At 42.0% G+C, this 19,227-nt stretch overlaps 1 protein-coding gene across 4 annotated transcripts; it reads left to right on the top strand.

The window, feature by feature from the left end:
- Positions 1 to 517: 517 nt before the first annotated feature.
- Sigmar (Tumor necrosis factor alpha-induced protein 8-like protein sigmar) lies at positions 518 to 18,455 on the top strand. Of its 4 annotated transcripts, none has more exons than XM_077398251.1 (5): positions 518 to 823; positions 14,531 to 14,609; positions 14,730 to 14,862; positions 15,500 to 15,804; positions 16,323 to 18,455. In XM_077398251.1, the coding sequence occupies exons 3-5, from the start codon at positions 14,850 to 14,852 to the stop codon at positions 16,674 to 16,676; spliced, it is 672 nt and encodes a 223-aa protein (XP_077254377.1). In that variant the 5' UTR covers positions 518 to 823; positions 14,531 to 14,609; positions 14,730 to 14,849; the 3' UTR covers positions 16,677 to 18,455. The 4 variants fall into 4 exon arrangements, with proteins under 4 accessions (XP_077254377.1, XP_077254374.1, XP_077254375.1 ...); XM_077398248.1 differs by lacking the exon at positions 14,730 to 14,862 and adding an exon at positions 9,759 to 12,452; XM_077398249.1 differs by lacking the exon at positions 14,730 to 14,862.
- The last annotated feature ends 772 nt before the right edge of the window (positions 18,456 to 19,227 follow it).

Genomic DNA, 19,227 nt, shown 5'->3' with positions numbered 1-19,227 from the left:
CGAAGTGTATTTATTAGCAAACATATCAATGCTCCTATGTGATATATCTGATACGCGAATAATCTTATAATTATTCGATTATCTCGAGATACGCACGAATAGCAAAGCCGTATCTGTTCAAACACTCAAACTTGTATGACGTGCGCTTGAGTGGCCGCCATGTTTAGTGATCCCATGTCATGCGATTCAACTACAAAAAGTGCAAGAAGAGCGCAAATGACGAAGCGACGAAAAATACAGATATCACATTGTTGTACATGAACAAAAGCGTGACATTTTACAAAGGTTCCAATTTAATAAACTGTAGAAAAAGGAGCTTTTATTTTCGGTAAACGTCATTTTTGTTATTTATGACATCGAGGAATTTCGTTTCTCGCAGTGCGGCGCTCTCGAAAGTGCAGGTAAGTGCACCTCGCGCTAAGCGCCGCCCTCGGCGCGCCTCCGCCAATCACGTGGGTCGGTGCTATGGCAAATGGCAACAACCGGATTGGGCTCGCGCACGTCACACGGCACTGGCGGTAGACCGGGCACGGGCAGACGTCGTTCGGCCGTGCAGCGGGACGGATGTGCATTGTGCTCACCATCGTCGCCGCGAGTGCCGCGACTCGACGCAGTATTCCCGCGTCTCGCGAACCGTGTCGACCGTGCGAAATTTATCTTTCTCTCTCTCCCTTCGCGCGCGCGTTGCCGCGCGAATCGGTGAAACACGGAAGCGCCTCCGGTCCCGAGGACGACGCCGGAGCCCGACGGCGCGCGCCCGTGGAGAAATTTCATCCCCTTCGCGAGTCGGGTCGCGATCCCGCGGCCCCCAGCATCGGCAGAGGTTAGTAGTTAGTACTCGGCGCGACGACATTCAAATTGACCGGACCGTCGCGCGCCGTTGCGCGCGGGATCGCCTCGGTCTTCTTTTCCCAGCCCGTCGATCACTCTCTCTCTCACTCTCTCTCTCTCTCTCTATCTCTCTCTCTCTCTCGACTGACTGCGCGGGATAATAGCGCGTTCATCCTTTATCCAACTGGCGTTATTTAATTTCAAATTGAAATTAAAATAAAAACCAAATTTATTCGCGCTGTCTTTGCAAAATGTCTTATTAAAAAATAAAAAAAATGCGGCGTGTACGAATTTAATTCGTACGAATCGTGTCGCAATGCGCACTCCGAGATTTACGAAATCGATCCTTCGCCACCGAGGGATTAGGTAGCGCGATTGATGATTAGAGTGACTCATTTGTCACGCGCCGCCACTTCCGGGTCTGATTCGTCAACGCGAATTTCTCGGCGGCGAGACACGCTCGGCTGCGCTCTCGGCGGGACGTATATAACGTCTATTCATAAATGAAACACGCGAGAAATTGCCTGGGAAAAGTCTCGGGAGATGGAATTGAAGATAAAAGGCTGAGAAGAGAGAATAGAAAACTCGCCCGGCGGAGAATAATAAGACCCTATTACCGTGCACCGAGATATATTATACGGCGAAATTTTTAGCTCCATCATCGAGATCATCAACGTCCGTCTCCTCTCCTCCTTAATACCATCTCGATTAAAGTCCCCCCCCCTTCCCTCGTTCGCCGAGGCAAATTTCATCTGCGCGGATTATCTCTTTGGCGCTTTAGGGAAACGACTACTCGAGTCGAGAGCTCTTTTCTGGTGAATTATGAAAGAAACGCGCCGGCTGAGATTGCGTGAGAGCGGCTGGCAAAATCCCATCGTTGCGTTGGTTTGCCGCGCGAAAGGCCCGTCGAGCCGATTTCTGTTTTTCAATTTTATACTTATTCTCTTTTCAGTATATTCAATACAACACGATACACGTGTGATACACGTGTGACGCATACAGTCGAGCAACGATAATATTACGACAGAAAATACATTCCGGATTGGATGTATATAAAATCTTTGCAATTTATTCTGTTTCCGCCGCGAAAAATTAAACACGTGTTGACATTGCGCTTTTGTACCGAGCATAGCAGGAATTTATCGCATTGCGATTTCTGTGGTTTCCGACGTTTCGCCAGCCAGTCGTAGTCGGAGAGACATGTTCGTTTTCCTCCCGGCGGTTTTTCCGCGTCTCATTTATTCTTCGAGTCAACTTTTAGTATCATTTCAGTGCTATGTCGCAAATTGAAACGGAATTATTGACTTCTGTCGTGAGCTTTCAACGACAATAATTGTAGCGCCTTTATATATGATGAGTATTAAAAAATATTTGTCACATTTTTTTTACCGTCGGACGAACATTACGTCGCTCTATTTACTTAACGATTTTAATTACCTCGCTCGGCCTTAATACCCGAGAGAGTGCATTATCATATTAAATAGATCACCGGCAAATTTTATATACGCGATATTCTTCGTTACCTGCGCACTTTGACAGTTAAAAAATACGTAAAAACTACGTTCTCGCGAGGACACGACGATAAATGACGATTAATAGCTTCGTGAATCATCGCTGGGAGATGTCACGGTAAATTATCTATCTAGTGGAACGCGATAATGTGTGTAGCGATAAAAGTTACGGAATCACGATTATCCGTATATATGTATATGTGCATGGAGAGCGACTGCACACGCTTGTAGAGAGAACCGCGCGCGTCGATCAGAAATATGCAATCGGCATGCAATTAGCAGGTCAAAGCGTTTTATGGGAAATAACCTGACTGCAGATTATATCGGGTGGATATATGCATAAAAATGCTATGTCATTAGCCGTTTTCTACACTCGAGGAATTCAGTCGGATATGTCGAAAAACTTTCGACATCGCGAAAACGTACGCAGGTGATTCGATCACTTTGTTGAGCTACGAATCAACCGATGTCGAATTACAAATCGGCATATTGGCGAGAAACGTTAGCGCGAACGTTAACGCGATAAATTTTATAGCGGCATTTATGTATATTCGAAAGTGGACCGAAGGGACTCGATCTTTAAAGGGAGTTGAGAACGAAGTGGATGGCGTCGGGCCGGTTTTCTTGGCGGGCAAGTTCTCTCTTCTTTGCCGATTACCGCAAATTCGCCTAGTGCCGTTTACGTTATCGTGGAAACGTATAATGACAACGAACGGAAGATTAGATTGCAGAAAGCCGGCGGGACGCGGCGGGTAATCCGGCGCTGCGGAAGAGAAACGTATATACATGCGTTTCGCAACGGCGGCGAGAAACCGCCTTAATTGCGCCGCTTGTTCGTCGCGCGATTTAATGTTCGCCATTAATTGGAGCGCGCTGTCGGGTGTGCAACGGCTAAAACTACCTGCCTTTCGTTCGCACTAACGCTTCGCTAATATCGATTAAGCAAAGTTAGTTCGACTCCGATTGTTTATCATTTTTCCGCAGCTGGAACTCGAATAGAAGACATAAAGAGTCGAATAATTGAAATTATTAATCGACAATGCTGCGAAGTAATAAGTGAAACAGAACCGATTTGAAATCTTATACAATTAATTAGAAAAGGTGCTATTTTCGGTCGGTTTGGACTTTTGATGGCCTAATTAATTAGAGAAGATGCAATTTTCGGCCGGGTTGCGGATCTCGATAGCTTAACAATAATATTTTTATATGAATTTTAAGACCGACAAATCAGTTTACTGAGGTGGAAAAAGTATATAAAATTCAAGCAGAAATATTATTATTAAGGCTATCAAGATCCAGCCCGACCGAAATATATATATATATATATATATATATATATATATATATCTTCTCTAATTAATTGTATAATGTTGAAAGTGTTCGTTAGATGAGGGTGTGTCTCTCTGTTACACGCGTTCCCTCTTTCTCTCTCTTTCTCTTTGTACAAAGCGTTATATTTGAGAATCTTGATAATAATGGAAAAAGAGAGAACACTTCTTAGTTGACTATAAAGTTAGCGCTGACCGCGAGACCGAGGAAATCGATCCTTATAGGCCTATAGCTGCAGCCGCGTCACTTGTTTTTATTCTTTTTTTTCTTCTGTGTTTTATGTTATACGCGAGTGGTCAAGTCGCAAAACGTTTTACTTAAAGTGCAATCAGCAGTTTTGAATTGCAATCTAGTTTTAGCGTTGTATCGCATTTAGATGGTCAAAACCGACGATATTTTTGTTCGGTTGAGTAACGAAGACGCCGTGCCGGTCTAGTATATAAAAAAAAAAAAAAAAAAAAAAAAAAAACATTATTAGGACAAATAATTGTTTTTATTTTTATAATTAATCCTAATTTTAACTTTTATAATAACAGTTTATATAAACGAAAATGTTGAACATTATTGATACCGTCGAGGATCTCAGTTGCGAGTGTGAATCAATATTCGGGATTTTTTTCAAAACTATCGATATATAAAACCGTGGTGTACGCCAATATAGCATAATAATTTATATTCAAGATAAATGCCTGAAAAAAAGAGCTCCGGACGGCGCGGTGGTCTCGCGAACAAAATCGATGGTCGTTACAGCATGAAATCTGTCCACGGTGCATGAATTTCATTAGTGCGGACACGTGCACGTGTTATCGGCGAAATACTGAGAACGTGGAATGCGCAAAATGTTTCGGAGTTGTTTATATCTATACAAAGATAAATAATTTGAAACAAAGCGTACGTATAGAGAGACACATTGCATATCTTTCGGAATTTGTTTAATGAATTGTTGCTGCACAGAACTCATATGAATTGTTGCTGTTAGAACTCGGTGTATTATTTTAAAACAACATTGATAATAATTTAATACATACGTTGACTTATTAATTGAATCTGAAAGTAAAAGAACGAAGAGACTTGCAATTTATAGATCTACAGATTTAAATGTATGATACTTTAATTCAATTCAAATATATTTTTCGAGAACAATTATTTGCTGCGCCATTATTCATCTCAATTAAATCTCCAATATCGAATATCTCGTTAATTAAATAAAAATTCTAAAAAAGTTAAGTACATTTTGCATAATTTAAATGTACAACGAAATTAAATCGTATTTTCGTACTTAATTCGCGAAAGAGAACCTATAATATTACTCCCAAGCTATCGCTACACTCGTAACTCGTATAACTCAATATTCTCGCGTACGACCTCGGAGTTAATAAAAGAAAAACTTGTGTAATTAACGGGATTTTCGCGACAGGTTAAATCTAAAACGCGCCGTATATACATAGGTTCGGGGCGAGCGAGCGCTCCTCGAGCGCGCGCACGGGCGCGCGCCGTAAATAGAAGAAGCTAACGAGTGATCGCCACGATGAATGAGGTTGTTGTTAGCGCATTGCCCGCGCCCGCTTCCAATTAAGTACGGCGCGGAGGAACGCGATGCACCGGTTTTTCATAATACCACGCGGCTACATGTGCGCGTATACGCGAACGCTGTGCACGCGTATCGACGGCTGCGTTTCCCTCGCGACCGTGCTAAACGGCCGGTATTAAACCGCGGCACGTAGACTCCGCGAGACACGCAACACGCACGTGTGGGCGAATCGGCACGGCCGATGCGGACGCAAATTTTACGCCTTCCGCGTGTGTCTCGCATCTCTTTCGCGTTTCTGCTTTCTTTTCGCGGGATAAACGGGAGGGAGAGCCGCCGAAGAAAGAAGATTGTCGCGATTCGTCGCGAATAATCTTCAACAGGCGTGATTGTCGCGAGTACATTCACATGACAAGTTCGTGAATGTTTATATCCTGTAGTTTTGCGAACGTCTTTACGGTTTTTCATTCGTTATGCGTGATCCCGCTGTATGTTTAGACGTGCTCGTCTTTTTGCGTCGCTGATACATCATCGATCAAATCGTGCGGTTGACATCGGCATCGGAAAGAGAAAAACGCGCCAAATAACGTTATAGAATTGGCCGGGACAGAGGTATAAATAATATTCTTTGTTCTCTGCAGGAATAACAAACAAGCTTGCAAAAATATTTAAATTAATTTTTCAGAATATAATCACGCATCGGAAACTGGTACACGCTAGTATATTTCGTTGCCATTGGATTTAGATACTATACTGTTTTACTCAAAAAGTTAATTAATGTATCTATTATTTATTAATTTCAATGTTTGTTAATATAACTTTGCCCAGCTTATTGTTATAGTTAAAATTATTGAATCGAATTCGCTATTCGTTCTAAAGCTTCTCGTTCCAACTGTTTGCGCATACTGCTGTTAACGCATACGCTGTGTTCAGCGTAACATTTTAGCCTCGAACTGCGGGACAATTGCGGTCTGAAATCTTTATGGAATACTAAAAATAAAACGCAAGAAATTTCGGTGTATTTGCAAGATAATGCGGATATACCTGGACTTATCTGTTGCGCCGATCGACGTAATTTCCATAACCGCGATGCCATGTTAATGTTTTTTTATTTTTTTTATTTTTTTTATTGCAACCTACCACGGCACACACACACACACACACACACACACACACAAGGTGACGTTATATATCTGCATTCTCCCCTATGGAGTTCTTGCTTTTTTTTTACTATTCAAGCACGCGTGGAATTCGTATCATCGGTAGCCTTGGCCGGCGCGGTCCACCTTCGTACGAGAGGAAGAGAAAAAGAGAAGTTAATAGAAATATATACGGTGTCCTAAGGTGTAGCGTATACTAATAATGCCATTCCATACCTCGTATAACGCAACATTATGTTAATGAAAATTTAATCAAAAGGCTAATTAGTGAGGCTTTTAATATTTAAACGCTAAGCTATTTTTGTTTTTTAATGAATATATGTGCAAATTAATCCAGGATGCGCAAACCGCTTTACGGCAAAGATTTAATGAAACATTTTAAGCTTGAAAAATAATTAAGCAGGTTCTTTTGAAAATTATGAAACGCTCGCGCATATATTAGAGTTAAAGGGATTGGAACGTTAGAACGCAACTGTATATAGAGAACTCGCGTATAACATTTTCACTAAAGCAAAATTAATTCGAAACCGCTTTGAACATAGTTTCTTCCTACTCTACTCCGCTTTTTTTCTCCGGGTATCTGCATTTAATTTAAAAAGCTTAATTAAAAATCTTCAAGAAAAACAAAGCTTGTACATCATCCTTTAAGGTAGTTTTCTGGTCCTTGTACTCGAGAAACGCGATTTTCTATAGATTTTCTTGAAACTGTGAATATACGTTAATTTATAGGTGTGCTTTTATGCGTGGTATAAACTTCAGTACCTCTTGCGGTATAAAAAATCAAGATACTGAGCCTCAAAGTTTCAACTTTTACTAAATTTTGGTAAAAATTGAAACTTTAGAGGCTCGGTATCTCGATTTTTATATATGACCAATCGCATTTGTCGGTCTGTTTAATGAGCAAATGCGATCGGTCATTTCCAATGGATTAATCAACGATTAAGTTAATCGGAGTTTGGTCGAGGTGACCTTAAGAGCTAAAAATTTCAGACTTTCGTCGTTTTATATTTTCTTTAGACATATACGTATGTTGTACCCTCGATGCGTGAAGGAGACGAAATAAATTCGCGCGCATTTTAGCGACACGCACGTATCCTTCGTATAGGCGTATTTCCTGTGAGGTCGTTCGTAACTTTCGTGCGGTCGAAGGAGGAAGCTCGCCACGGCTCGCGGAAGGAAATAATGTATCGCATCTGTCTTTTTCGGGCGTAACGATCGGCCGACATCCGTATTTCGCCCTCCTCGGCTCCCGAGGTTCTCTTCCCTTCTTCCGTATTTTTTCCGTGCGTTCTCGCACGTGCGACCACGTGGCGCGTACACCTCCTTCGCGGTGCGTATACTCGCGAATAAAGGGATTTATTTATAGCGATCCCTCGAGAGAGAAGTTTCTTACGACAAGGAACGTAAGCGTGCACAACAATATTATCTATATTAGCTACACACTTGACCGACGCAACGGTAAATTAACGAGGCTATCGCGATCGAAGTTGGCACATCGCTGCTGCTTTTAATTCGTTGCACACTTTAGTCGAGCTCCGTTTTGTTCGGCGACAAGAATTAGCGGAAAACCAATTTTTAGAGAAACGGAAACGGAAGATGATCTTTATTCCGATATTATAATGTAGCGTTCAATACTTAAAATCAAAACCCTATTTTTCGTTGACGCGATAATCATATTTGGCCGTATATTTTAAGGTTTTTTTTCAGAACCGCGCGCGCTCCGTTTATAATGCTTCAACTAATTGCTATAATTTTCACATCCTGTTTCCTCTCTAAAAAATCCACGCGTCAGTTAGCATCGCCTACTGTGGTTGTTTCGCGCCTGCGGGGAATTACATCGTGTAGCAAAAAATAACACGTGTAATTAATCCATGTGTAAATCTAAGAAAGCGGTTTATAAAGTTCATTTTCATGAAACTCCATCAATTTCACTATGTTTAATTCAACGTCCGAGAGAAACTCGTTGCCGATCAGTTGCTCGATGATCAAGATGATCGATCAAGATAACTCTATATAAAACCAGCGGATCTGCTTCCGCGACAATAAATCAGCTCGTATTATCCTAACTATTTCTGGATGGAGTCTCGGCGAGTCTCGGCGCAACGATCTCACGAAGCCTTTAACAGACCAACGAGCTTTTGCGGCATAATTTGTCTTCTAACTTGTTCAGCGAACCCGTGGAACTCGCGCCACGACCACGTGCTAGACGCGCAGGGGCTATCTCGAGTGCCCCGTGCGAGTGCTCCGTACATTAGTCCGGGGGCAGGTGGTGGTTATCCCGACTCCCGAGCGAGAAGATGCTCAATTTAACGAGAGGAGGGGTAACGCGTGCTGCCGGTCGCGCGCACAGCTGTCGAGTGGTGTGCGACAGCTGCATCTTGGGGAACGCGAAAAAGAAAGCGAGCCCCGGGTCGAGCGACGGAGGGGTTCTGGGTTCTGGCCTGCGGATGGTGTATTGCGCCGCGCCGTAAACATTACGAATGGTCTCGGTTCTCTCTCGCGACGTCTCTCTCCCCGTCTACGATCGATTTTCCCCGTGGAAAAGTTTCGAGCGCGAGAAAGCGGCGCGAAGAAACTTCGTTTTGTTAAACTTTGCTAATTAACCTGACGTTCGATCTGTTTCACTTGGACGTTAAGTAATTATATCGTGCGGCTGGCGGAATATATATCGAAGTCGTTCGAAAGATTGCTTGGGAATTCGCGTGCACATGGATTAATTACACGTGTTATTTTTTGCTACGCGATGTAATTCCCCGCAGGCGCGAAACAACCCATATAAGTACGCGATGCGTGTATGTACACGAATTCTATTACGTGTGAGAGAGAGAGAGAGAGAGAGAGAGGAGAGAGAGAGAGAGAAAAAAAAAAGAGACAATCGAACAAGGTCGCTAATGGAGTTTGCAGTTTTCTGAAAAATCACGATTAAAGAGAAACTTTCTTCCGCGTAGTTCGTGGATTATAGCGATAATTGATCGACAATTCGATTTCCAAGTCGCGATTTAAAGAAAGAAGACAGATTATCCTGCGACAATCAATGTTCCTCTGTATTTTTTCCGAACTGTAAGCAATTACGTGAATTTTTCATAATTATTGTTACGTTTCGCTATTTTCTGTTATCTTATTAATATTGAACCAACATTATTTCTCTTATTTCTCATTATTTCAGCTTTTTCCAAGGTTAAATGTATAACGGCTTGATAAACTTGGCCGTAAATTACTGAAATGTACATTTTACGATGACTTTATTACGCGCCGAGTCGTAAATTCCCAGTCAACAACCTTAGGAATATTATTAAGTATATTTTATGCTTAATAAAAGAATACTTGCGAGACCAGAATAAATATGATAACGCGATACGCTTTTCAACAATATACATATAAATATCTGTTGCTTTTCAGTATATCTTCGCGAGAGAGGCAATTCCCACCTTTAAACAGGTTTACAACGACGATCATCGGAGAAGCCGTGTCGCCCCGTCACCCTGATTAACCCTGCCAGAGCCGAGTATCGACGCATATATATCCGTTTCACTCTCGCGGAAAAGCCGATCCGTCGGCACCGGCGACGTTTCCCGTTAAACGGCCGTGCTAAATTTACGGATATCGGAAAATGTTGATTGTTTAGTCGCTTCGCGGGCGTTCGTGTCCTTCGAGGCCTCGTCGCGATAATGGGAGGCAGATAAATATGCCGGCGACTAATTTTAGAAATGACGGGTCCCCGCAGACCCGTCCGCGAAACTTCACGACTGTAACGACTGTAACGCTCCGTCGTACTTAAGTAATTACGCCGTGTGTCGCGAAGAGAAAACGCCACGTGTTCGTCGTTGCGCATGCCGTCTCTCTCGCGGCGCACGTGCATATGTCCGTATTTGGATACGCGCGTTATTGGCACACGTGTGTCGCGACGGAGGACGGAGGTAAAATAATTTTGCGGACGAGTCTCTCTCTCTCTCTCCGTCTTTCTCTCTTTGTCTCTGACTCTCCACGAGATCCGCGCCTAACGAGCAGAGCGAAGTCGTCGCTGCAATGACGTCGACGTGAAACGTTTACCCGGCGTTGACGTAAACGTTTAAACCCTGCCCTTCCTGGGGAGGAAGAGCGAAATGGTATATCGCGGCATCGATATACACGTATATATCAACGATATTCGAAACGCGGACGCGCGTGTATATTACCGGAGAACCGATAATTACGTTTGCCCCCGGTTATCAGTTTATTTACGGCGGCATTGTTTCGCGACAAGTCGTCCCCCGAGTAGATATATCGTCGCAGATACTCCGAAACTATCGTGCAGATTTGGACGGAAGCGCGATTCTCGATGCTCGGTGGATACGGGAAAATATATCCGCTGGATCGCGGCGCGTTTTCTCGGGAACAGCTCCATTTCCATGAGCTTTAACGATAGATCCTTTCTGAGAGAATAAATCCGCGAGCGAGATAAAGGGATAAAGCAAGAATTTGTTTTACAAACGAATTTACGCGCATACCATCGGTGTTATTTTAATCAAATTGCGATTACAATAATCGTTGTTTGCGTTGTTAAAAATACACTGGCTCAGTTTATATGAAATCGATTTTCCGGCGAGAACTTCAAAGAATATGTTTGTTGAAAATTATGGGTAACGCCATTAATTCCTGTATAACACTATCAATTTTACGATAATTTAAATGAATGTAATTGTATATAGGTATATAGAGATAAATGGACTTTTGTGAAGAGAGATTCGATTTCAAATTAATCGGATATGTTTGCGGACCCTTCCGCGCAGTGTTCCAAGAATTGTTCGTATCGTACTGCGAATACGGTTTACGAGGATCCGAGTGTCGGTCAATTGATTTCTGAAGCGGATATAGGATCCTCTCGTGGAACGCTGTGTTTCACGGAAAACGACGTGTACATATCGAATCAAAGCCGTATAGTCGTGGCACGGGGAAGGTAAATCGAATCAATCACGGGAGATATACACGTGGTTATTTATAGCTACCGATCGAATATTCCGAAGACAAGCCCACTTGATGGACGGTCTTGAATGATGCATGCGGGGAAGAAATGGCTAGCGAGAGATTCCACTTTATTCGAGTTAATTATTCGACACTATATACGAAACAACCGGCACTGCTTAGCGGAGAAACGGTTTTTTTTTCCCTTGCCGTCGGTGATTTAGAAATAAAAAAGAGAGAGACGTACGGTGGATGTTTTTCGGGATCTCTCGAATCCACCAGGAAAGTTGTCTCCGCAAATATTTACCGCGAACGATATATGTTTCCGCATAAAAATTAAAAGAAATCCAATAAACGCGCTGTCCGGTGTGTCTCGTAAAACGTTATTTTTTCAGCGAAATGAAATTATTTCTTTCTTTCTGGAAAAAAAGAGGAGATCTCTGAAATATTACGTGTTCTCTCTTTTATCGAGAATTTAGCGCAAACACACGCGGCGTATTTGTCGATCGCAAATCATCACCGGCGTGTTTGACGAAAAAAAAAGGAAAAAAAAATTATTTTCCTCCATTTCGTCGAACGGTCGATAATCCGCCGCGTGCATATAATTTCGCTTTCGCACGTGCGGACATTTTCCCCGTGTCGGGGACGACTTCGACGCGTATTTTCCGCCGAGAAATTGCGCAGTCCGACGCAACGATCTACCGCTGGCGATGATCGGCGTTGTTTGAAGTTGTCTGAACGAGCACGCGACAACAAACAGGTGCCCGAAAGCACCGACGTGGGACGTGGGCGCCTAAACAAAGCCTCGCACGACCGCGGAAAGGCCAAGAGAGGAGAAAGAGAGAGAAAGAGAAAGAGAGAGAGAGAGAGAGAGAGAGAGAGAGAGAGAGAGAGAGAGAGAGAGAGAGAAAGAGAGGGAGAGCGAAAGTGCCCCCGGCGATCGATCATTCATAACGCGCTCTCGCACGAGAAATTTAACCCTGTGGTTTCGTCCACCGAGTGGCGGGATTCGGGAACAAGCGGGTTCTGTAATTCGGAAAAGTGGATACATAATAACGAAGCGAATTAACGTGACATCAATCGGGTATTCTGATGAAAATGGAGTCATATTGTTCCTATTTACGATTTATCCAAGTATGTTTTAGCGACTATGTAAGTAGTTTATTTTGCTTTTTTCTATTTGCATCATCGTTCTTGTAATTTTTTCTTTTATTTCGATAATTATTACAAATAGGAATGAATTGGATAAGAAAATAATTTGACAGAGACGCGCGACCGCGGTTGTTTGCAAAAATACACAACAGAGATAAGCTGAACCGAAATTCCGATGAAAATAAATATCAAGAACAGACAAAATCGAATAAAAACTTGATTCTTATGATTTGAATATAGCGGGCTTCATAGAATAATATGTGTGCCATCATGTTATAAGTAATATTTCGAATCTCACAGATATTTTGTGCGAAAAATTAAATATTGTAGCGAACGTAGGTATATATATACACACATTGTGATGAAATTTATAATTAATACCCAACATTTTTCTGACTCTCCCTTTTATCACCAATGCTATTTATTTTTCAAGCCTCTCAACTTTTTAATTTTTTTTTCCGATATATATCCGAGACAAGTTTTCCCGTGTACAATAACATTACGCGTGGAGTTTGATTCATCGAATTTGATATTATTGAAGCGACGAAATCTAAATTTTACGGAAGGCTGATTTGAATCGCTCGTATATACTTAGTTTTAATCGGCTGCCCGTTGTCAGTTCGGCCGTGCAAAGGTGAATATGAGAGTCTCTGGCTCGCCTTGACGCTCCTTACAAATCGATCCAACTCTGGCAAAGGTATAGTGCCTTATATTGTGCGCCCGTGTGTACGCGCGCGCGGTGTGTAATATAGAGGCGAACGATAGCGTGCGACGCGGATGTCGTCGGCTCGCATTACATTTCATTTCCAGCATTAGGATCGTTCGCACTCGTTAAGACGAATTGTACGAGTGAGGGAGAGAGGCCCCCTCGATCACACGCGTCACGACGCGAATTCCTTTCAACGCGAATTCCTGAAAACGAAATAATGCACGAGTTAGAGATCTAAAAACGCGAAATTTTACGACTGGATATACTCGGCGAGGTTTGAAAATATTTTTACGTATATCTATAAACGATAATTTGTGCGGACGTAAAGAGCGATCTCGCGTTTAAAAAGTGTCGTATAAGAAGCAGCTAGCGTCGTATCCCCGAAGTTATCCTTTGAAAGAGCCTCTATCTGTGTCAAGGCTGATAGTATTGTAAATGTAAAAGGCTGTAGGTGGCATTTATGAGACATTTACGAGGGACGAGATAAACATAAAGGCTATCTCTCCGTTGATCTTTTTAAGCAGGTAGAAAAATATATATCTGTAAAAATGTTTATTTTTTGGGTATCTATTATTTCACGCGAAATCCTCACGCCGTCGAACAGCGCGTTTCTCTTATTACGAATGTGAATTCGGATTACGAGCCGTTCGATTTATATCTCTGATGATGCTTTCAACTCGGGCAACGAAGCGTAATTAACTTTATCTCATCCGGCTTTGTGGTGGCTTTGCGATCCGAAGAATCGGGCAACGATTCGCTGAATGCATTTTGGGCAAATGTATATATTGCTCGCGTTTTGTTTCACAAACACGAGCGATTGTACGGATAAGGAAATTGCGACATTGGCTGTCATGTCACTATGTACGAAACATTTCCGTGGGAAATTTAATTTAAAGAAATTTATAACGGCAATCCCTACGATAATCATGTCGATATTTTCTTTATAATGCCTTCTCTCAAGTCAGCAAGATTTTTATTTTCTCTCTACTCTATTTATATTATAATATAAGTCAACTGTATAATTAAATAGAAATTAATTAATTTGTACAGTGTAGTATTTTCTTTGAATCAATGATTTTTTTTTCTCAGTGCAGTAAAACTTCGACTCTCTCTCTCTCTACTCTATTTATATTGTAATATAAATCAACTGTATAGTTAAATGGAAATTAATTTGTACAGTAATTTTATTATATCGTTATCATTTATACCTATTTTTGCGACAAACTCCGCGATGGAAACTTCAGCGAGAGATAATTCTGTGTAACTTCCTCGGAAACGCAATCTTCTCGTGAAATCTTCTTACTATTAGCATCTTATATATGTATTTACAAGTATTTACAAATGTTTCTGTAAATCTCTCTTTTCGCAGGTGGCGTGGGGCACAGCCGTGATGGAATTGCAGAGCTGGTTGCTCTATCACTTAGTGGCCGTCACCGACTGCAATCAAGGTAGCGAGGAGATACGCCGGCCGTTCATCGTGTCTCGCGCACATCCATGAACCCACGAACATTTGTGTCACGCGCGTGATCGTTTAACGGCTCGACCGTTTAACCCTTGGTTTATTTTAGTTACGTTTGCCTGAGTTTGCCGGACCCATTATTCACACACGCACACAGAGAGTTCGCCGCTTCTTTGTTTAATTTGCCGTCCCGCTATCACGATTCCGGAGGAAACGGTGGTCTATACCGATGCCCGATGGTGGTGAGTTCATCGTACGAAGTCTGCGAAACAGAAACGTGCGTGTATCTACGCACACCGAAACTTATCGTCGTGAGGCCTCGCTCGTCGAGAGACGCACAGCCGCTTTCGCGCCGTTCTCATCAGGAGAGTCAGGAGGCTCTGAAATTGTAACGTTCCGTCTCCCTAAGTTGTTAGACTTTCTACTTTTGTGCCACATTCGAACGTGCGATTCTTTTGTTCCCGCGCTTATGATGAGTTGTTAAACCGTTTAAGGAAGCAACTCGTCTTTTTTCATTACGTATTTAGCGCTGACGAAACGTTACAGCTCACTTAAGCGCAATCTTGTACATATTACGACCATTACGTAACGCACGATACGTTATATACAACACATTCTAAAATATTAAATTTATATTGGAGAAATGCAAAATGTGTGAAGTTGATATTAAATTGATGACGATTACAAGGAAAACTTGTTACCTGCGATATTTACGACTCGAGGGACTTTTATCGAACGTGAGTTTCGCCTCGAATAAAGCTCGTGGTCGCACGACTCACATTTACCGCGAAATATAAAAGCGAGAACGCGCCCGCGGGCGTACATACGTGCACAATGCACACGAGCGGCGGTCGTTCACTGTGCGAAAATATATTGCAGTGATGCAGTCGGCAAACACAATCGGAAGTGGCGGCGGCGGGGGCGGAGGCGGAGGCGGTGGATCGTATAACGCCGGTGGCGGGAACGCAAGTCGCACTCGGGATTTAGGATTGCGCGCCCAGAAGAAGCTTCTCGGTCGCATAGTGTCCACCAATGCAGGTCGGTCGCTCTTCATCGACGACGCCACGACGTCGTTGCTCGATAATCTGTACAAATTGATGGAGAGCGTCGCCAAGAGCAATCCGCACTTGGACAAGAAGGAGCCCGAGAAGGTCCTTAAGAACATCATCAAATTGTCCATCAAGGTATACGTGAAGTATTCCAGAATGCAGACTTTAATTTCGACGATAGATTCTGCAATGAGTTTCAAGCCGATTAAAGAAGGACGTCAAAAAAAGCTCTGTTATTTGCTTGGGCAAACTTGAATATTCCAAACTTATCGATATCACGAATTAAAATTCTAAAAAAAGCAGCTTGAATTCAAAATAATTGAGATAACATTCAATAAACTGTTCAAAATTGTGTCTTCAATAATTAATACTCGCATCATTAAATCGATATATGAATAAATATATGTAGTTTAGTGAAGACATATTTCGAAAATTTTACCTCTTTTTACTTTAAAATTACCTCGTTTATATGTAATAATAAGACCGGAATAATAATATTATCATTAAATGTTCTATAATAATCGACTATTTATATCGATATATATTACAATATAAATTAAGCACATAATTAATTTTGTATTAATTTATACGATATTGATATACAATGAGTTGAAATTGAACGCATAAATTAACTTATGAAACGCGATTCGTAGATCGGACTCGTGCAGCGCAGTCATCAATTTCGTCCGAACGACGCCGAGAAGCTGGAGGAGATCCGGGAGGCTCTGGGGACAGTGGCGATGACTGTCGTGTCGTTCTACGAGGTGGATTACAGTTACGACCAGGAGTACCTGACGGGCTCGATGGAACGTTGCCGAACGTTGCTGCAGCAGCTGATAAAGCCGCACCTCACGGACAAGTCGTCGCAGCGTTGCGACCAGGTGTTCGACTTCTTGGCGTACCCCAAATTCTTGGACTCGGTGTTCCGATACAACTCCGAGCACAGACCCATCCTCGGCATGCTAGTCAGTGACCTCAACAAGGCGTTGGACGCCAGGCGGCTTTGATTCTACAAAAATATGATATTCGCGTAACGTTAATAAGAAGGAATCGACGACCGACAACGCGGTTTGATCGCCGGCAAAATTACCGTCCCCTTCGGCAACGGCGGCGGTCTCGCGATCGCGATCGATGACGGGTCAATCGAATGTAGCGAACGGACCGCTGGACACGCGCGCGCTTCGTTGAACTTTATTTCACGGCGAGTAGACAACGTGCTGCATACTTTCAGTGTGACGACAGTATAGTTTCTTGTAGCAGTAGATTGAAAAAACACGTCTCTTGCTCGCCCCTATCCAGTAGCTGGGTCGAGATATCCGGTGCGGACCACTCGCTCACTGATTTATGCAATAATTGTCTAATACTCCGCTTATTTTAAGGGCGCAGCCTCACCTGTATTGCGCAATTGGTGTATTATATATTTATATGCAGGATACCGATTATTATACCAAAAAAACGGAGTATAACGAGCTTATTATATATGGGAGAAGACAGAAAATGAAATGTTAATCCTGAAGCCATTTTTCGTACACAGTTCTAAACTGCATATTGAAGTCTAACTCGACTTAATACTTAACTTTTGTTTATCTTCATTGATTTACACACAAGCGGAAAATTATTCCAATTTCTTTCATTCGGATATAAAAGTTTATTTTTTATTCTATTTTAATTTATTATATAAAATTTTCAATTTAGATTCAAGTTTTATTGTGTATGATGAATTCTATTCGCATAATGTGAAGCTATGTAATTACAGTATATAATACACTGAGACAATTAAAGTTAGCGATTTTTAAAATGTTTCAAAGCCAGAGATCAGAGCCGGAGTTAGACTTTAATTTGCGAATATAAACAATTCTCATGCGAAGTTATAAAGTCCTGTTGCAAAAACAGGTTTGTGTTTACCATGCGTCGCGATAAGTACAAAAAGTAAGGGGAGAACATTTTCGAAAATTGCTAAGGTACATACGCCGACCAATAGCCCGACTAAATATCTATGTAAACATGTAAAGCAGATGGTCTTTCCCATTTTAAACCGTGTGACTAGTACTGTCGCGTGCAATAATAGTAGATTGCGCGAACGAGGAATTTCCTTCGTCTCTCATGTCGAGCTGAAAGTCACGCGACACACCCTTGTGCTCTGTACAATCTCTCATTTCTGCGGTTTTCTCTTTAGATGCGTTACTGCTGGGACAGTCGGTTTTGAACCTTAAAAAACAGCATTATATTTAATTATTTAATATATATTTTTAAAAAGTTAAAATTTCATAATGTTAAGAAAAATGCGCTGGATATATTCGCGAATATTTTAGCGGATAAGTTAGATTTTATTGCGCCACGATACGTTACGATTTCTCTTCGGTTTCGCAAAGTGTGAATCTCCTCAAGAAGGATAAAAGTAAATGTTGGTCATCTTCTCGTGTACGCGCAAACAGTGAGACGCACGCGTTGCGAAAGTCTCGGGACTTGTGCGTCGTGCGTCGTGCGTCGCGCGTCGCAACGGACACATGCCACTATTAGCGCTATTGCTTATACGTACACTTTTTTACAACACACTCGACAGAAAAGAAACAATTTCTACATATCTCGCGATTTCATCGCGATTTGATCCCGATGATCATTAGCATAGGACATCATAGAAGAAAAAAAAAAGAAAAGGGACATTTATTAAACATTTCGCGCCTTTTGTACGCGGTGTACACCCACTTTACACGTTATTTGTGATGATTGTCGATATTAAGAGATGTATTGGTACTATGCCATTAATAAATTATTAACAAACATCAGTCTCGTATCTTTTTTTTGTTATTCGCTCGTCGCATTCTGCATCCTGCGAAAAAGAAGGCAAACGACGTATCAGTCTCAAGAGCTTGGTATATTTATTTACATTAGATATACGAAGTCGCACATATATAAAGTCATAATGATATAGTTCATCCGTCGTTCTTCTCATTCAATTGCAGTGCGCGTGCAAAGGTATCGTCGTCATGGAAAATTATCAAAAATCACCGTTTCAAACCCTGCCACTGTGACTGGTTTTACGTTCACGCTGTTTACCATAGTAGAGCTTTTTAACACGGGGAGGACAACGCGACAAACTGAAACGTTCGGATCGCACTGCCGTCGACACATTAACAGGTGTACGCATTTTCACGTATAAACTTATCAATTTGTCATTCGTATGATATTCATTTGTTACAAATTAAGAGTGCGCTGGGAGTGGCAGCAGTTTGAATGCGAATTTTTCTACCTGTTCGTCTTATATATTTCCAAACAATCTGGGCGCGAAACGATGCCAAGTAAGTCGGTCTCGAGAAGCTACCCGTTAACTATTGCTCGTTTATAAAAATAGGCTATCAGAGATGCTGTATGAACGGTCGCGGTTAACGTATTGAATTTAAACGCATGTCGGAGAGAGAGAGTATGACATAAATTTTTACATAGAGCATTTCAGTCCGCATAAAGTAGATGGGCGTTAAAATATTGGTTTTAAATACCCCACAAAAGTGTCGTACACGTTATGAACGCATAGTGTGGTACGCTATAGAGTTCTCTGCG

This window comes from Temnothorax americanus, unplaced genomic scaffold (assembly GCF_048541705.1).
Source record: "Temnothorax americanus isolate GAGA-0224 unplaced genomic scaffold, ASM4854170v1 Scaffold12, whole genome shotgun sequence".
NCBI classification, from domain to species: Eukaryota; Metazoa; Arthropoda; class Insecta; order Hymenoptera; family Formicidae; genus Temnothorax; species Temnothorax americanus.
The sequence above is the reverse complement of the archived record's forward strand: the minus strand, read 5'-3'. Positions and strand labels throughout refer to the sequence as shown.

What these genes read in the sequence shown, in the direction of transcription:
- Sigmar (XM_077398248.1), top strand. Translation starts at nt 12,393, where the DNA reads ATGAAAATGGAGTCATATTGTTCCTATTTACGATTTATCCAAGTATGT. An exon ending in AAGTATGTTTTAGCGACTAT is followed by an intron (nt 12,453 to 14,530) that starts GTAAGTAGTTTA and finishes CTCTTTTCGCAG; the next exon opens with GTGGCGTGGGGCACAGCCGT. An exon ending in CGTCACCGACTGCAATCAAG is followed by an intron (nt 14,610 to 15,499) that starts GTAGCGAGGAGA and finishes AATATATTGCAG; the next exon opens with TGATGCAGTCGGCAAACACA.